The sequence below is a fragment of the Cervus elaphus genome, chromosome 13 (genome assembly GCF_910594005.1).
Source record: "Cervus elaphus chromosome 13, mCerEla1.1, whole genome shotgun sequence".
Classification (NCBI taxonomy): domain Eukaryota; kingdom Metazoa; phylum Chordata; class Mammalia; order Artiodactyla; family Cervidae; genus Cervus; species Cervus elaphus.
The window spans coordinates 31940534-31958646 of NC_057827.1; the positions used below are offsets into that span (position 1 = coordinate 31940534).

Below are 18113 nucleotides of genomic sequence, written 5' to 3' on the forward strand. Positions count from 1 at the left end.
ATGTTTGTGTGAGTGTACACACACAGAAATATCGTAATTCCCATACTCCTCTTCCCTGTTATTAAGATGGGCTTCACTGAGCATGCCAGCTAACACGGCAGTGCCCCTGTTTCAGGCAGAGTGGCGTGTACCAGCGCCCTGAGTGCGGGTGCTGGGACCACACCCTCCCCTGTGAGAGGGGAACAGTGTTGACTGGTGGCTCCAGATGCAGACTCCAGAGCCTGAACTCAGGATACAGGGACACACACACAAGGTTATTCAGTGACGACCTTCTCAGTTCTTACCCTGCCTGACCTCTGTCTGCACAGGTGTGGTCTGGTGACAGATCCCTCTTTGGGACTCTCTGGTCCCCAGCTGGTCTCCCTCTGTGCCACGACACTCAGACCACATGCAAATTAAGAGCTTCATCAAAAGACCATCAAGAGAACCACCACATTGGAAAATACACCTACAACACATAACCAACTAGCTTTTATCCAAAGATAAAAAACGAAGCAAGTCAGTAAGAAGATAATTCCAAAGAAAAATAGGCAAAAGACTCAAACAGGGCATTAACATGAAAAGTTGCTCAACTTCATCTAGTCAAAAAAATAAAAAACTTCAGTGAGATTTACTAGAGACCAACCAGAAGGGCTAAAATTAGTGTCTGATAATACCAAGTCTTTGTGAAAATGCAGAGCAATAAAAAGTCTCATTCACTGATGATGATGAGTATAAACCAGTATAATCTTTCTAGAGAAGACACTGTCTACTAAAATTGAAGACACACTAAACAATCCAGGAGCAATTCCATCCTTAACTACATCTTAGAGAAATATGTGCACATGTTCACCAAGAGAGTTACCCCAAGTGTTCACGGGAGCATTATTCTTAGTAGTCCAAATTAGTAAATACCCCAAATGTCCATCAACAGTAAAATAAACTGTAGTACAGTCACACAATAGAATACTAAACAGATATGAAGATGAATGAATTCATAATGTCACAACACACGAATCTTTAAAACAAATTTAGAACAGTGCCTGTCTTGGGGAAAGAATGGAGTTGGCAGGAAGAGCCTAACACAGGGGTCTTAGGGTAGGACAGCAGCTCTGTTGGCAGGATAATGCTGCCAGGTAGGGATGCTGTCAGGTAGGGGTGAGGGAGCAAGTGAGGAGCCCACAATGTTGTATGCCCTAACCTGGGTGGTGTTTACATGGGCATTCACTTTGTGGTAATTCACTAATGTACACATGCTTTCTGTACTTTTACATAGATATTAAGTTTCACAATAAAAAAGTACATTAAAAAAAAATGAAGTCAGCTAGCAACATGTAAGTCAAAGTAACTTACATAAAATCTGGGATTCCGACCTGTCCTGAAAAACCAGACAATTTGGGCCTGCCTTCCTCCAGGCCAGCAACAATCCGCTGGGGTTGCGCAAACACCCTTCCTTCAGAGCAGCTCCTGCTGTCTGGCCGCACTGCTCCCTCTCTTCCACCCTCTGGTCCGACTCCTGTGCGTCATGATGCACCTAACACCATTCCCTCCTCCTCTCCCTGACACTCCTTACAACACAGGAACGTAAAAGCACGTGCACGTGTGAATTACAAAGCCTAGAATCAAGTATGCCGCTAGCCAGAGCAGTAAATTTAACCTCAGATTCCTCACCTATAAAACAGAGGTCCTAGGAGCGCCTACAACAATTGCTAAGATGAGACAATGCACATAAAACAGCTAGCTTAGTATTCTCATGGAAACAGCACTCAGTATTAGGAGGCTTTTATTTATTATTAATACACAGTTCTCATATTTATGCCTAGAATGTAAATCTGCTTTCCATGGCCACTGTCTTCTGACTATATAGGAAATACAGTATCAAAATATGGGTTGATATACATTTAATTAAATATCCCTACATGTATCACTATTTAAAAAAGAAAAACAACATATAAATCTTCCAAAGTTCCTTTACATGACACCACTGGGAAAGACTTCCTACGATTATACTTTGAAAAGTACACTTGTGTTTACTTGTTTTTGCCAAAGTACATATTTCTCCCCATCAGGGCTTTTACTGGTTTCATCGGTGTCAGGTGAATGGATACTTATGAAAATACACTTTAAGATAATGGATTTTAAGACCGCAGTCATAAAATGCCCTCAAAATTAAAACTGACTTTTCAAAGTAACATCCTATGAACACCAAAAGCAGCTTATTTTTCACATACTTTTTGTGTCCCAATGCCTAGCCAATATACTTATCTAATTCTTGCCCTTCAGTAAAGTACACGTTTTTCTCCAAAACCCCACAGAAGTCTAATTCAAACTACTTTTTCCAGAAGCCGATCTGGCAGTAAGTCCTCCCTAAAAAGGAACACTATGAATTTTATCCGCAACTACAATGAAAGCTAATGAACTAGTCACCCTCAACACCCATCAACTAACAGACACCATGCTGAGCAAGAGAAGCCATACACAATAGAACCCACACCGGAAGATTGTGTTTGTATGAAGTTCACAGGCAAAACCACAGTGTTTACAGAATATGTAAGTGGTAAAATTATAAAGGAAAACTAGAAAATAAGTACTATGGAAGATTCTTGTGATCTCTGGAGAAAGCAGGTTATGACAGAAATGGCCTGCTGGGGTGCCAGTCCCACCATCATTTACAGCATTAAAACGGCCCGTAAGTACAGCACAGTGATGTGTTCACTGCTCTACTTCTACCACCTACAACCGTGCCCGGTACACACTAGGCTAGCAGAGAATACCCGCTGAATATAGAAAACAGTTTCAAAGCTCCAAACTCTTAGTATTTCAGAGCTGACTAGACCCTAAACATAACAGTGACAGCCAGCTTACTGTCCATTTTCCATTTCAATATATTCAACATATAAATAAATTGCTTTGTAATTATTAACCTTTTTGTCCTATTCAGACTTTCACCAAATGCATGCATACAATACATACACGAATGTATCTAGAGTCAACTGAAATTTTTCTTAATTAACAAAAGAAAATGCAGCAGCTCATGTGTTACACCAAGTCCAGGCTCTAAACAGGATTCCATGATCTTTCCCCAACCAAAAAAGCACACCAGAGAGCTATGCTATTGTATCAATAAGATGACCTCAAGTGAGTTTAGAGGAAAAATGCAAAATTCTTTTGATCTTAAAAATGACATATTTCACAACTGATTATGACAATATAGACCAACTATAAATTATAAGCCTTTAGAGGACAGGGATCCAAAACAAACTGTGCTCAACTAATGCTCACTGAACTAACAAAAAAGAATGTCATTACTGAGGGCCTCCTAAATTTTAGCATTATGTACTGAATTGGAGAAGACTCTTTAGAGTCCCTTGGACTGCAAGGAGATCCAACCAGTCCATCCTAAAGGAGATCAGTCCTGGGTGTTCATTGGAAGGACTGATGCTGAAGCTGAAGCTCTAATACTTTGGCCACCTGATACAAAGCACTGACTCATTTGAAAAGACCCTAATGCTGGGAAAGATTGAGGGCAGGAGGAGAAGGGGACGGCAGAGGATGACATGGTTGGATGGCATCACTGACTCAATGGACATGGGTTTGGGTGGACTCCGGGAGTTGGTGATGGACAGGGAGGCCTGGCGTGCTGCGGTTCATGGGGTTGCAAAGAGTCGGACACAACTGAGCGACTGAACTGAATTGAGAGAACAATCATAAATTAAGTTTAATTCACTTATCAAAACTGTGCACAAATCCAAAAGATTACTAATGACAATTTGAAAAGAGTGAAAATTCCTAAAACAGCCAAGAAATAAAATGAACTTTCACTCTTTAGGATGTACACTATTTTAAAAAACAAAATATATTTCAGGTAAATTTTTTAAAAAATTTAAATTAAACCAGATATATGCTAATTTTATGTTCCTATTTAGTATCCAAGTAATATTCATTCCAGTCTTCAGCTCCCTCTGGGCACGATAAACTAGAATGACTGAGACCACTCATCAATCAACTCATTTCCCAGCATGCTACCAGCATGAGTGAGTTAGGGTGTTCTAACATATACCAAAATGCACCTACACACAAATAAAAACCTGTCTTCTGATACATCCCAAAGTTAAGGGCTTTCTGAGACTGAGTATTTAACACAATAAATCTCAAATGGTAATTTATGGTACAAATTTTGGCAATATTGATTTTATCATGTTAAAACAGTGCTTTGAGTCACTATCTTCATCCACTTCTAGGATATAAAATGCAATTCCCTACCCTTGTAGTCACCACACATGTCTTATTACTATGGATCTGTTTAAGAAGGCATGGAAATCAAGCACCTGGCTAGCCCATCAAGGAGCAACTTGAACCCACTCTTGTCTGCAATAAATAAATTAGGAAGTACTCTAGGTCACCAAAAGCAAAAGGCCTGTTTTTATTGCTGACTTGTATTAGAAACACTGTACTGAAACAGGTCCAACTTAGATTCAAAACTTGGTGAACTGTTCTAATGTCTCTTTCTACAAGATTTAAAATTTAAGCTAAAGAGATTTTTCAAGATTCCCTTCGAAAATTCAGAGATGCAAAGCAAGTTCAAGTCAAATGTTTCAGAATCATTCTAGAAACTATCTTTTAATCTTAACATTTGATCAAAAACTCTACTAATAAAAAAGAACTCTGCTTGTCCCAGAGCTAGTCTCCAGCCCCAGGAGGCTGCTAAGTGTTGGACGTTGAGTGGGTGACTGCACAGGGCCTGCAGTGCGCGGTGGCCAGGCAGCCAGGGACCAGTGGCACCACACTTAAGATTTACAGTCAGACTCCTAGTCTTTCATTGGATTCAATTTTTATCATGTCAGAGCTACATCAATAAACAGGATTACATTTCCAAATTTTTCACCAAAATTATTATTTTTAATGACATTTTCCTTAGCAGCGTAGTCTGTCTTGTTTATACTCAGTTCTATTCTGAGAACGACACTGAGTTTACATTTGGTCTCTAATAGAAAAAAGATTAAAGAATAAGTAAAAGTCAGAGCCAGTACATTGTTAACAGGATTGAAAAAAAGAAAAGAAGTGAAACTACTGTAATCTTTCTCCTTCAAACCAAACAGGAAACGGGACTCCATCTACTAGCCTACAGCTTCGAGAACTGCAGATGGGACTTAACGGCAAGACTTGTAGGTGTGGATGGCTGACCTCTGTCACTCACTGACAGTCACTGAAACACAGCATCGGTCTTTCTTAAATACAAAATAAAAGTTTTCAAGTCCCTAAAATGAAATCATCACCATTCTCAAAAAGGAAAGAAAAGAAAAAAGGGTCTTTCCTAATAGCACAGAGCAATTTCTGCTACTGAACAATTGGGGGGGGGGGGGGGGGGCAGAACTGTGCAATCTGAAAAGCACCTATCTAATGGAACTGTCCTAAAATGAACTGGAGAGCTGTAAATGTGGTCAGGGATTATCAACCAAGGATATAAAGGACAATTCTAACCATAAGCGTCTACAATGTCCAACACACTAACATAAAAAATTAAACATCTTTCCCTTAAATACTATAAAAATATTTCTAGTTAAAAACAGGACGTATGTATACCTATGGCCAATTCATGTTGATTTTGATAAAAAACAACAAAATCTTGTAAAGCAATTATCTTTCAATTAAAAATAAAGAAAAATTTTTAAAAGTATTACACAAACTTGATAGGTACAGAAAAATATTACCACAGTGAAGCTCAATAAACACTGAAAGACACAATCAAGTGAATTTTCATAAAGCACCTTGATTTTTCAGTTTACCTTTAAAGTAGCAAGAGGGCTTCCCCGAAGCAAATACACACCAATCACAAAGTATCAAAACTAACACTATGTCATAATAGCCACGCAAGACAATTCCCATCTACAAGGACTAATTTTGTAATTATTTTTGTTCATTTAGCTATATTCTACAGTTTTTAACTTTCAAATGATCAGCTATTAAGGATACAATAAATCAATTCCTACTAAGTGCCTTAAATAATTTCCATACTAAAGTACACTAAAATTTTAGAAATAATCTGGGAAAAAAATTGTTTGAGACAAAATGGAAACTTTGAAGCAGCGAAATCTGTAACAGAACAATGCTACATTTTATTGTTTCCTCTGGAGTGAACAGCTTGACTCCACAAGCTGCTGAACTTCCTTCAGACTCTCTGATTCAACCAATGGGAATGTTTCTAACTATTCCTGTCATTTTCTCACATAATTAAACAATTTCTTGGTGAGACAGAACTATCCTCAAATTCCTGGTTTCAATTTTTGAATCATTGCATCAGGTACACTAGTGATTCCGTTTGCAAATTCAGATATATATATATCACAGATTAAAACTTTTCCTTTATTACATAAGTTAATATACACACAGAAGCCCTTTCCACTGAGGACTTTTTTTAAGCCTCCTACACTGTCTTCTAGTATTTTATGATTTATCGTCTCTGCATGTTTTTCAAACATTTCAAATGGATTTTTTTGGTCAACAGTCCCAGCACCGTATACTGACATCCTTTCTCCAGAAATCTACCCTGTTATTTTTATCAGTCTCAATTTCCTCTCCTGTAGGCTAGGTGAATTTGGGTAAGTTACCTTATCTGTTTCAATTTCTGCATCCATAAACTGGGGATAACAGTAGTGTTCATTTCATAGGGATACTATAAGAATTAAAAGTTAATTCACGTTAAGCACTTAGAACAATAGCTAACACACATTAAATGCTGATGACCATAATCACTAAAAACTCGTAAACACACAGATGTTTCTGGACTCTGCAATGCCAATGTCTATTCCTGAACTAAAACACTGCTTCAAATTACTCTGAATTTATAACACATCAGATTTTCTAATAGGGCTGCTTCTTCTGAACTTTCACAATTATCCATTTATTTTATCAGATAAACCTTCTCATAGACACATTAAGTTTTCTAGAATACCACGCTGGAATTTTATTTGGAATTGTATTAACATTTATACGCCAACTCTAGGAAATGTGATATTTTCTACGATATCCTCCCCATTCAGAGATTATATTTTCTCATTTCACTTACTGAAGTTTTATGTCCTTTAAAGTTAAGTTACCAACAATCGCTGTATTTATTCCTAGGAAATGGCAACCCACTCCAGTATTCTTGCCTGGAGAATCCCATGGACAGAGAAGCCTGGTGGGCTACAGTTCATGGGGTCCCAAAGAGTCGGACACGACTGAGTGACTTCACTTCACTCACAACCTTTTTGGAGAAAGATTTAGTGGCATATACCAGAATTTTAAATGCACATACATACCCTTTGATCCAGAAATTCCATTTTTAACAACATGACACAGTAATACCACACACATGCAGAAAAATAAAGGCTATTTATTACAAAATCCTGGAAGCAACTTAAATGTGTATCAGTAATCATCTGTAGCCTATTCATGGAATGGAAAAATATTCAGTCATTACAAAGAATACAGAATCAAAGATACTGACTTAGAGCAGAGTTCTACAAACTATGCTAAAAGCCAGAAAAGCTGCAAATTAATGTCTTTTTTTTTTTTTTAAACAGAAGTGGGGGAAACAAAAATATCACATGTAAAGTATTGAGTACATTCACAGCCTGGTTCTTATAAGCATTTTAATCATCTTAGAAAATTAAATGTGACTGGGTTGGTTGAGTATTATTTCATTTCCCCCATCTTTTACAGCCTTTCTCTATATAAGATTTAACGGTGGTCCCAAAACACAGCATTTTAGAAAAATTAGCTTTCAACTGACATTCTACTCAAATATTTTAAGAATGCAAACGTCCCTAAAATGTAATGTTTAACTACTGATACTTGTTAATATGCCATAAAATCTAAACACCATAATTCATGAGGAAAAGTATGACTCCTTCTAAAGCATCGTTTTACTATGGCAATCCACTGAAAACTTATTTCCCCACGTACGTGAAATATCCTTTTTGGATATCAAGTGCCAGAGAGCACACTAGAGGAACACAGTGGCATTCTCTATAATATGGAAACAAAGCCTCTCCTCCCCGGAAAGCAAGTCCCAGGAAAGTAAATAGTGTAAGGCTATTTTAAAATCATGCGAAAATTTGCCGTTTATTCTAAATCTTTAGATCGAGTTTTACCTTTAGATTGGTCTTTATCAATGTAGAGCAAAAAGGTACACATAAAAGTTTTCTTAAAGAGGGCACACTAAATTCCTTACAAGAATTTATTCACTGCTAAACGTAACCGCTAACTGCCAGCCAAAAAACAGTCTTGAGTTAAGAAACTTTAGGGCCTAATTATGCCTGGTCCGAGATGTTATGAATAAACATCTCAAACAGAAAAGAAAAAAACAAAACAAAAACATGAAGCCAGCACCTGCTTAAGCACCTGATACTACTTAAAGTAATAAATTGATTTTTAAGCGAGATTTTTACTCTTCATATTTCTGTATTCCCGCAACCGTTTACGGTGAAAAAAGATTAAGCTGTACAAAAGGAGAAAAGAATATTAACTGATTTTTAGAAACTTCAGCTTTTTCATGTAACATACAAACTAGCTTCAAAGCACTGAGAAAATGGCACAGTACTTCAAAGCATATGAAAAAACTGATAGGAAAACGTTACTTTTTTAACGAACCCACAGGTCTTTGCCAACTTTTATTTTTAAAAGTTCACTGTCCATTTTCAAGGGCATTGTGCGGTACTTTTAAAAGTGTACCTCGAATTAAACTCTTAAAAAGTGTTAGGAAGTTAGTTTTTCCAATGTCACCTTAAATAAATAAAACAGCGAAAAGATCCAACCTACTCCACAGGGGCTGAGTGCCGTCCCAAAGCCTCGTCGCGGGCGCGCGCATACCAGCGACAGTGACATCAGACCGAAACCACACGGTTTCGCCAGGGACCAGCCACTCCCGCAAAGACTGCAGCCGCCGGGGTGGCCCCGGCCCGCCCGCCGCGCCCCGCGCCCGGCTTCCCGGCGGGACCTGTTGCGCGTCCCCGTCCGCCCGGCTCCCTCCCGCCTCGGGCCCAGGCTGGAGCCGGGACCAGGGAGTGACGCCGCCGAAGTGCACCTGCCCGAGACCCGGCCGGCCCCGGCCCCGCCACCCGCCCCCTCCATGGCCAGCCCGGCAGCCCGCGAGCAGAGGAAGAAGGGCCCCCAGCGGACTCTCCCCGCGGCGCTCACCTTGGCGGCCGCGGCCCTGGCGGACATCTTGTCTCTCCCGCGCCGCGCAACGATCCTCGGACCCGAGACTCCGCGCCGCCAGCCGCCGGCTCCTCACGCCGCGGCCCAGATAAACATCTCCCGGGAGCGAGCGGGGCGGGGGCTGGGGCGCCGGAGAGGCCCAGCCCACAGGGAGGGGACTCAACTCGGACAAAAGTCCGCGCCGCGCCCGCCCCGCCCGGGGCTCCCCGCGGGGTGCGCCCGGCCGGCGCCTCCTTCCGAGCGCTACGCCCGCAGCCAAGCCACGGGCACGTCGGCTCGCCGCTCGGACGCCTCGGGGCCTCCGCCGCCCGCAGCCCGCCCGCCGGCTCTTCGGGGGACGCTTTAGCACGTAACTTTCCGGGAACGAGCCGCAGCAACGGGACGTGGCGTCGGCGGGCTGAGCCGGCGCCGGCAACCGCGGATGGCCACGCAAACCTGCCGGCCCGGCCCGGCTCGGCCCACTGAGCATGCCCGGCCTGGGGGTGGGGGCTGGGGCGGTGCGATCGGCGGGGGCGGGGCCGTAGCAGGAGGGGCGGGGCCACGAGGGCGCGGGGCGAGCGGCCGGTCCGCTTCCTGTCCGGATGCGACCCCTGTCGCGGAAGGAAAAGCCCAGTTTCCGAAGTAAGTTGGCGACGGAGTTTCCTGTTTGTTCGCAGCACGGGTCCGGCGGAAAGCGCCCCCGAGGAGCGAGCCCCCGCATGCCCAGCCTTTGCGACTTGGAGAGAGACGCCCCTGGCCACGACCCCCGCTGCCCGCGTGCCTGATCCCGCTGGGAAATGCTTCCAGGCTGTCGTAGTGGACGGACCGACTGCCCCGCGAACACTGGTCACGGGGTCATGGGCACCCGAGGACCCACCCACACGAGGCCTTGATAGAGATCCAGCACCACCTTCCAACAGCCCATGTAGACAGGGATCCCAAACGCATATTTTTTGCATCAAAAATGCTGGGTTTCTCAATGGCGAGGGAAGGGGTCGAGCCGGGCAGAGTCGCGAGGACGTTGGGTCCACAGTCCAGGGGACCGACCCGCAGTGCAGACGGGCTCGCTAAACACCAAAGAGTACTTCAGAAACCTCTCCCGCCCTCGTTGTTCTGCACTCTGTAAAACGTAAAGCTCTCAAATGGTAACCTCCTAAAGAACCTAGTGAGTGAAGTCGCTCAGTCGTGTCCGACTCTTTACGACCCCATGGGCTGTAACCTACCAGGCTCCTCCGTCCATGGAATTTTCCAGGCAAGAGTACCGGAGTGGGTTGCCATTTCCTTCTCCAGGGGATCTTCCTGACCCAGGAATCGAACCCGGGTCTCCGCATTGCGGGCAGACGCTTTACCATCTGAGCCACCAGGGAAGCCCAAAGAACCTAGTACAGTGCCGCAAGAGGTACATAAGAAATGGAAAAAAGCAGAAACGATGGTTTCCTCTTTAGAATTCAACTGTAGGGAAAACCTAACTTAACCAAGAAATACCTGCCTATCATACATAAAAATGAATTAAAATTTCAAACTAAAATACCATACATTTTGCAACCTGAAGCTACGGAACTAAAGTGAACGTCGTTCAGCCGTGTTCTACTCTTTGCGACTCCGTGGACTATACAGTCCATGGAATTCTCCGGGCCAGAATACTGGAGTGGGTAACCATTCCCTTCTCCAGGGGATCTTCCCAATCTAGGGATCGAACCCAGGTCTCCCGCGTTTATGGAACTAAAAGCGTTCTGCAAATCAAATCCTTTCTCTCTTCTCTCCCTCTCCCCACCCTACCCCCAAAGAAATGATTAGTCACTTTTGTTTTAAAGTCATGTTGGATGTGACTTTTGTTTTTGGACAAAGTTAGTTATTCACTTCAGAAGTGTAATGAAAGATTTCTTATATTTTTTTATTGTGGCGTTATTATTTTTTATTTTCAAAGGTGACTGTGGAAAACCTTCCACGTTATCTTTATTAGTCTACCCATTTAATAAGACATGCAGTCAGCATGACCTGCCCAGAACCATACACCATGCCTTTAACAGACCTAAACCTGGAAACGTTTAAAACAAAGGCAGAGACCTTTTCTCTTTCCTCTTTTGTCACTTTTCACCAGGCCCACTGTACCTAAGTTAAATGCTAGATTACATAATGATATGTCAAAGATCTAATATATCTGATGACAGTTTTAGTTTAGTTTATTTTTGCCATGGTTTAAAAAATGAAATTAAGCAAGAAATTTAAGCTTGAGAATACTATGCTTTAAAAATTAATAAAAACATTTCAATAATTGTATCCTTTAAAAATTTTTCTAGTGGTATTTATATCTAAATTAAGCTGTAAAACTTTTTTTAATGTATTTCCAATTCTCTAAAGAATGAAGGGAAAGTTTTTGTCATTTGTAAAAATAAAGGTAAAACCTAGTTGTCAAGAATTTAAAACCTATCTCCATTCTTACAGTTTATTTCTTAGAAAATGCTTTGATTAGAAGTGGAAAACATAAAGCCTAATTTCAGATAGTTGCCCCTTTAACAATGAAGAGTTTATCCACTGAACATCAAAAAAAAATGTTCACATTATACCACAACTTTAATGTCTATGTATGGATGTTGTTATAGCTCCTCTGGATCAACTACATGAGAAGAAATACAAGCAAATTTGAGAGTCTCCTTCAGAATTACAATAAGCTTTAACCAAGAATCTCTTTCGATTGCAGAGACTATTTCTGGTCATCTAATGCAAACTGAATAGGAAACTAAAAAACCACAACACTTACAAAGACAACTTCCTGTGGGATTTTTGGTGTCTGTGGCTCAGAGTGAAAAAAAAAGAAAACAATGTGTACAAAATCTTTATTAATCTTTTAGAACCATTTATTAAAACTGCTTTGACCAAGTGAACAACTATATCTATACCCACATTTTATGTATGTGTATTTATGTTTCTATTACCAAAAATATCCTTAGAAAACTTACGTGTTATATAGTATGAGCGGTGAGTTTACACATGAAATACAAAGGGGAAATATTATGGCACTGCGGAAGAAAAGGAGACAGTCTTGATGATGTCACAAAAGAGGATATATACACAAAATACTAGAATTAGGAGAATTTTATCAGCATCAGAACAGCAATATAAAATAAGTAATTCTACTCTCACAGGGTATCTTAAAAATTCTAAAAACTGCTTCAGAGTTTTCCTCCACCAATAAGAGTTGTATAACACTTAAACAGAGAAATGCTTTGTGAGGCTCATAGCGATTCTACATTTCACAGACCAGTAAAATTTCACACCCACACACACACAAAACCACTTTGGGGTACAATATAGGATGACCAATTTTTAATCTTTATTTTGCAAAGTGAAGACATTTTAAAATAAACATTATGAACTGTACACTTACAAATGGTTAAAATGCTAAGTTTTATATAGATTTCGCCACAGTAAAAAAAAAAAAAAAAAAAACCAAAAGAACATTACGTGATATCACCAATACCATTTCATTTTTTAAAAGGACACAGAAACACTAAAAACAGGACTTTTTAAATTCAATTCAGAATAAAGGACGATCCTTCCTAGGAAGAGCTCCTCCTAAGGAAGAGTGGGGCCGTACTTCCTCTGAGCAGGACAAGGCAGGCTCTCTCTCTTTAGGTTCCTGAATGTCACACAGCCAAGCCCACTGTACACTCCATAATCCCATGGAGTCCATGACTGCAATCTCCTCTCCTTCACAGCTCAGTTCCCCGCCTTCTACACTCTCCCAATGATCATGATCACTGAAACCCCCCTCCCAGCCCAAGCACAAATTTCACAGAGAAAATAGAAACAGAGGAATGGAAATTCCCTTATCTTCCTGCCAAATATGACACACCGACTCTAACACCGGGCTTCCCAGGAGGCAATAGTGGTAAAGACCCTGCCGGCCAATGCAGGAGACACAAGAGATGTGGGTTCAATCCCTGGGTAGGGAAGATCTCCTGGAGAAGGAAATGGCAACCCACTCCAGTATTCCTGGGCTTCCCTGGTGGCTCAGATGGTAAAGACTCCGCCTGTAATGCAGGAGACCTGGGTTCGATTCCTGGGTTGGGAAGATCTCCTAGAGGAGGGCATGACAACCAACTCCAGTGTTCTTGCCTGGAGAATCCCCATGGACAGAGGGGCCTGGTGAGCTACAGTCCATGGGGTCTCAAAGAGTTGGACATGACTGAGCATGCGTGTGCGCGCACACACACACACACACACACACACACACACACACACACACACACACTCTCTCTCTCTCTCTCTCTCTCTCTCTCTCTCTCTCTCTCTCTCACCTGCTTTTCTCCTCGCTCCCTCCCACTGGGCTAGGAATCCCATTTGGGTGGCTGGCCCTATCCGTTCTCCCACCATCGCCTTTGTCCTCTTTCAGCTAAAGGATTCTACCTCTCAGAATTCATGCTTCCCCTAGTGTCTCCCATCTTAAAAACAAAACCCTCTGACCCACCCAGGCTACCTTCCTAGGTGTGCCAGCACTGCAGCTATACAACCCAGCACTGGGAGGGCCCTGCAACCTGGGTTTAATGCTCTGACTCTGAACAATTTTCACTTTGGATCTGTGTTTAGTAACTGAAGGTTGAGGGACAATGCAGGGCACACTGGAGACCTGGGGCCTCAGCTCACACTGGCCCTGGCTCTTGTGGCCTCTGGGGAGGGCTTCGCCAGGCAGTCTGTGCCTCCCTGCCTGACAGGGATAGGCAAGTGCTGGTATCACAGCATCCTGGGTGAGCAAAGCCATCGCTCACCTTGGTAGGAGGGGAGCCTCTTGATCAGCCCGCACTCAGGTACCAGGGCTTCCCAGCCTGGAGATTTAAGGATTCTTGCTGGCTGCTGTCCACTGTGGATGTGGCAGCTTGGCTCCCCTAGACTCTGTGCCCAGCCTGGGTGTTTCAGTCAGGCGTTTGATGACTGAAACAGAAGGGGGTTCTGGGAGGCCCAGCAGACAAATGGGACCCGCAGGGTCCATGAGGGTCTGTCCTGGCTGTGATTATCCCCAGGCCCAGGGGTGCTCCCTGTGCCTGTGAGTGGGGAGTGGGGTCCACTCTCGCCTCAACCGTCCTGAGTTGGTTGAGGCTGGTCTCTTCTACTGGCTTGAGAGACAACTCCAGGAACAAGCCCTGACATATCAAGTGTATAATTCAGCTAAGTCCTCATACAAGTTCTGATCTCTGCATCTAAAACCAGCCCAAAACAAAGATACATGATAAATCATCTGCACCTTTAATAATACTTTGTCCTGTGTTTTGAGCAAAGGATCCCACATATTCACTCTGCACTGGACCCCACAGGGACACAAGCAGTTCAGAGTCCACCCCTGCTAGGCAGCGTTCTCTCTGTTCACGACAAGCTGCCTGAGACATACCCTGCCCTGCCCGACTCCTGTATCTCTGTGATCAATTATGTAAAAGACGAGCTACAGACAAATGTTAAAAGTCCAACTGGCCCACATTGCCCATTCCCACTACCCAGGAATAACAGTATTTAAATCTAACTAGAGAGTATATACCAGGTCGCTTTCTGCATATTTATTTATGCATATACATGGAAAAAGAGAGAAATGTGTAAATACATAGCAATGCCTGTTTTCTTTAAACAAATGATAGACTACATTTACTATCTTACAATTTATTTTCTCACTTAATATTTTTGTCTTGGAGATTATGTCAAACAAAAAAATCTACCTCATGATTTTTAAATGGCTGTCTAGCATTCCACAGTATGGATGTACCACAGTGTATCTAGGGTTTCACCAGTGGCTTAGAGGAGGGTAAAGAATCCACTTGCAATGTGGAGACCCAGGACTGATCCCCGGGTGGGGAAGATCCTCTAGAGAAGGTAATAACAACTCGCCCAAGTATTCATGCCTGGGAAATCCCATGGAAGGAGGGGTCTGGTGGGCTACAGTCCATGGGTCGCAAAGAGTCAGACACGACTGAGCACACACATGCACATACTTAGTTAAAATAAAAATTTTAAACTGATACTGTCAACTTGCCAACCAAGAATATTAGGTGAACCTATCCTGTCTCCCTCACCCATATGAACACTTGGTATTAACCTTATACATTTCACCTGTGTGGTTAACAAAAATGGTACATTACTTGGCATGCATTTCATTTAATCCCTTTTTTCTGTTGGGTTACTTCTCTTACCACTTTGTTGAAGTTCTCTAAGGATCCCTTTGTAATTCATGCATTCTAAGTCTTTTTAGTTTACTGTCTGTGTGTGTAAGTGTGTGTGTGTGTGAAATAAAATTTCATTTACAGAAGAGTTGAAAAGATGGTACAAAGTATTCCCTTATACCCTTCATCCAAGTTGCCCCAATGTCAACATTTTATATAACTCTGGTATATGTGTTAAAACCAAATAATAACAACAATTTTCTAACATTATTAACAAAAATGTATCAAGTTCTACCAATTTCAACTCTAATTTCTCTAATATTCTCCCAATTTTGCCAAGACGCCTTCTTTCCAAATCTTATGAACACAATTTTGGCCATGTTAATTTTGAGGCTCTAGAATTTCTCAAGTTCAAGTCTATGAGCATGACTATGTAGGAGGCAGAGAATGAATTAAAAAGTCAACAGAAGACAACACACAGGGTGCACCTGCAGTTTCATGGTTCTTACTCAATAACATTTTAAAAAATGTCTTTCTCATCTTGCTATTTTTTTTTTATTGAAGTATAGTTGACTTCAACTATACACCAGGGCTTCCCTGCTAGCTCAGAAGGTAAAGAATCTGCCTGCAATGAGGGATCCCTGGGTTGGGAAGATCCCCTGGAGAAGGGAATAGCTACACACTCCAGTACTGTGGCCTGGAGAATTCCATGGAATGCACAGTCCATGGGGTTGCAAGCAATTGGGACATGATTAAGTGATTTTCATTTCACACAGCTGATTTACAGTATTGTGTTTCTGCTGCACAGAAAAGATACTCAGGTATATAAACACACACATATATATTCTATTTCATATTATTTTCCATTATGGTTTAATTCAGGAACTATTTTTCTCAGAGTCATCTTTGTAAAAGAACTTCTGTGAGATATTTTCTCAGCCTCAGACAACAAATGGAAATTAGAAGAAATCTTTCTATTTCATTTTAGTTTTCAGTCTGTTTCCCGAATGTACCAAACTCATTGAAGAGACAGACATATTTCTTAAAAGAAGCTAAACAGTGTCATCTGCCAAAGAATGTTTGGATTGTTCTTTTACACTTTACACAGGTAGGTGTGATAAAACCTTTATAATACTAGTCTTTTAAAACAAATAACCAAAAAATATAGAAAAACTAGTGGAACTTCATTGAAAAAGATGTAAATTTTTTTTCTATTTAAGATAATTTCTAAAACGAAATATATTTGCAAAAGAAACACTGGAAGGAAAATGAAGAACAAATGAAAGGACTTGCCTTCAGAGGAGGGAGGTAACCCTAGTAACATGAGACTTTTCTAGGCAGACTCTATTTTGCAGTTTTGACTTTGGAAACAAAAATGTTTTACTTATTTTTAAAAAATGAAATCAAGAAGAAAAAAGGCATCTGCAAAAACTGAAAACCAACTGGGTTGAGAATATATACATTAATTTGGTGCCCTAACCATACAAAGAAAAGAATGGTTCCCAGTGACTTGTCCAAAGTACTTTGATGGAATTCTCAGTGGAATATTTTCTAAGGAAAAGGGCATTACAGAGAAAACTTAAATTTCATCCAGTCAGAAAAGACCCTGATGCTGGGAAAGATTGAGGGCAGGAGGAGAAGGGGGCAAAAGAGGACGAGATGGTTGGATGGCATCACCAACTCAATGGACATGAGTTTGAGCAAACTCTGGGAGATAGTGAACAACAGGGAAACGTGGTGTGCTGCAGTTCATGGGGTTGCAAAGAGTCAGATAGGACTTAGCAAATGAACAACAAGTCTGTTACTAATAATATCAGCACTATTATTTCAAAACTTTTATTTATGTCTGTGTGTGTGCATTAACTAATCTGAAACTGTTACAGACTTACCAGTGTACTAATACATAATAATGAGCTGTTTTATATGTGTATTATCTATTAGTATACTTAATATATATTCATTATTATTTACAATAATCTATAATATTAGCATTATCACATTATGTATATAATAGTTCAAAGTTAAATGTAAATAAATAACAATTTCAAAGTAATAATGCTGATAGCATATATTATTAGCATTAGTATACATGTTTTCACACATTAGTTAATATATCAATACATATTAGTGTATGTTAACATACACTGACCAAAACTTTTCATTGAAAAGAGAAGAGTATAAAAAACAAAGAAGTTAAATAAAAATTTTGCAATTCTAATTTAAGTTAAAAACTCAATTATACTTGATTTTTAAAATATACTTAAGAGAAAAAGAAACATGTATGTATTTATATGTACCAGGACTCCCTGCAGGTATCAAAATTCATGGAGGTCCCTTATAAAAAAATAGTGCAGTATTTGCATATAAACCAATGCACATCTTCTCATACACTTTAAATCTCCTCTCAGTTCAGTTCAGTTGCTCAGTCGTGTCCAACTCTTTGCAACCCCATGAACCGCAGCACACCAGGCCTCCCTGTCCATCACCAACTCCTGGAGTTTGCCCAAACTCATGTCCATTGAGTCAGTGATGCCATCCAACCATGTCATCCTCTGTCGTCCCCTTCTCCTCCTGCTTTCAATCTTTCCCAACATCAGAGTTTTCTCAAATGAGTCAGCTCTTTGCATCAGGTGGCCAAAATATTGGCGTTTCAGCTTCAACATCAGTCCTTCCAATGAACACCCAGGACTGATCTCCTTTAGGATGGACTGGTTGGATCTCCTGGCAGTCCAAGGGTCTCTCAAGAGTCTTCTCCAACATCACAGTTCAAAAGCATCAATTCTTCAACGCTCAGTGTTCTTCACAGTC

General features: G+C 41.2%; 1 protein-coding gene across 8 annotated transcripts in view; it reads right to left on the minus strand.

Annotated features, from left to right (window-relative positions):
• Positions 1–18113, minus strand: part of TJP1 (tight junction protein 1) — a 260221-nt gene that overhangs the window by 103663 nt on the left and 138445 nt on the right. Inside the window, exon 1 of one of the 8 annotated variants that reach the window (XM_043922070.1) lies at positions 9160–9324. The exons of the other annotated variants lie outside the window; for them this stretch is intronic. Coding sequence (XP_043778005.1) covers positions 9160–9186 — 27 coding nt within the window. The 5' untranslated portion in view covers positions 9187–9324. Of the gene's footprint in view, positions 1–9159; positions 9325–18113 lie in introns of those variants that run through there. 8 annotated transcript variants of the gene reach the window in all.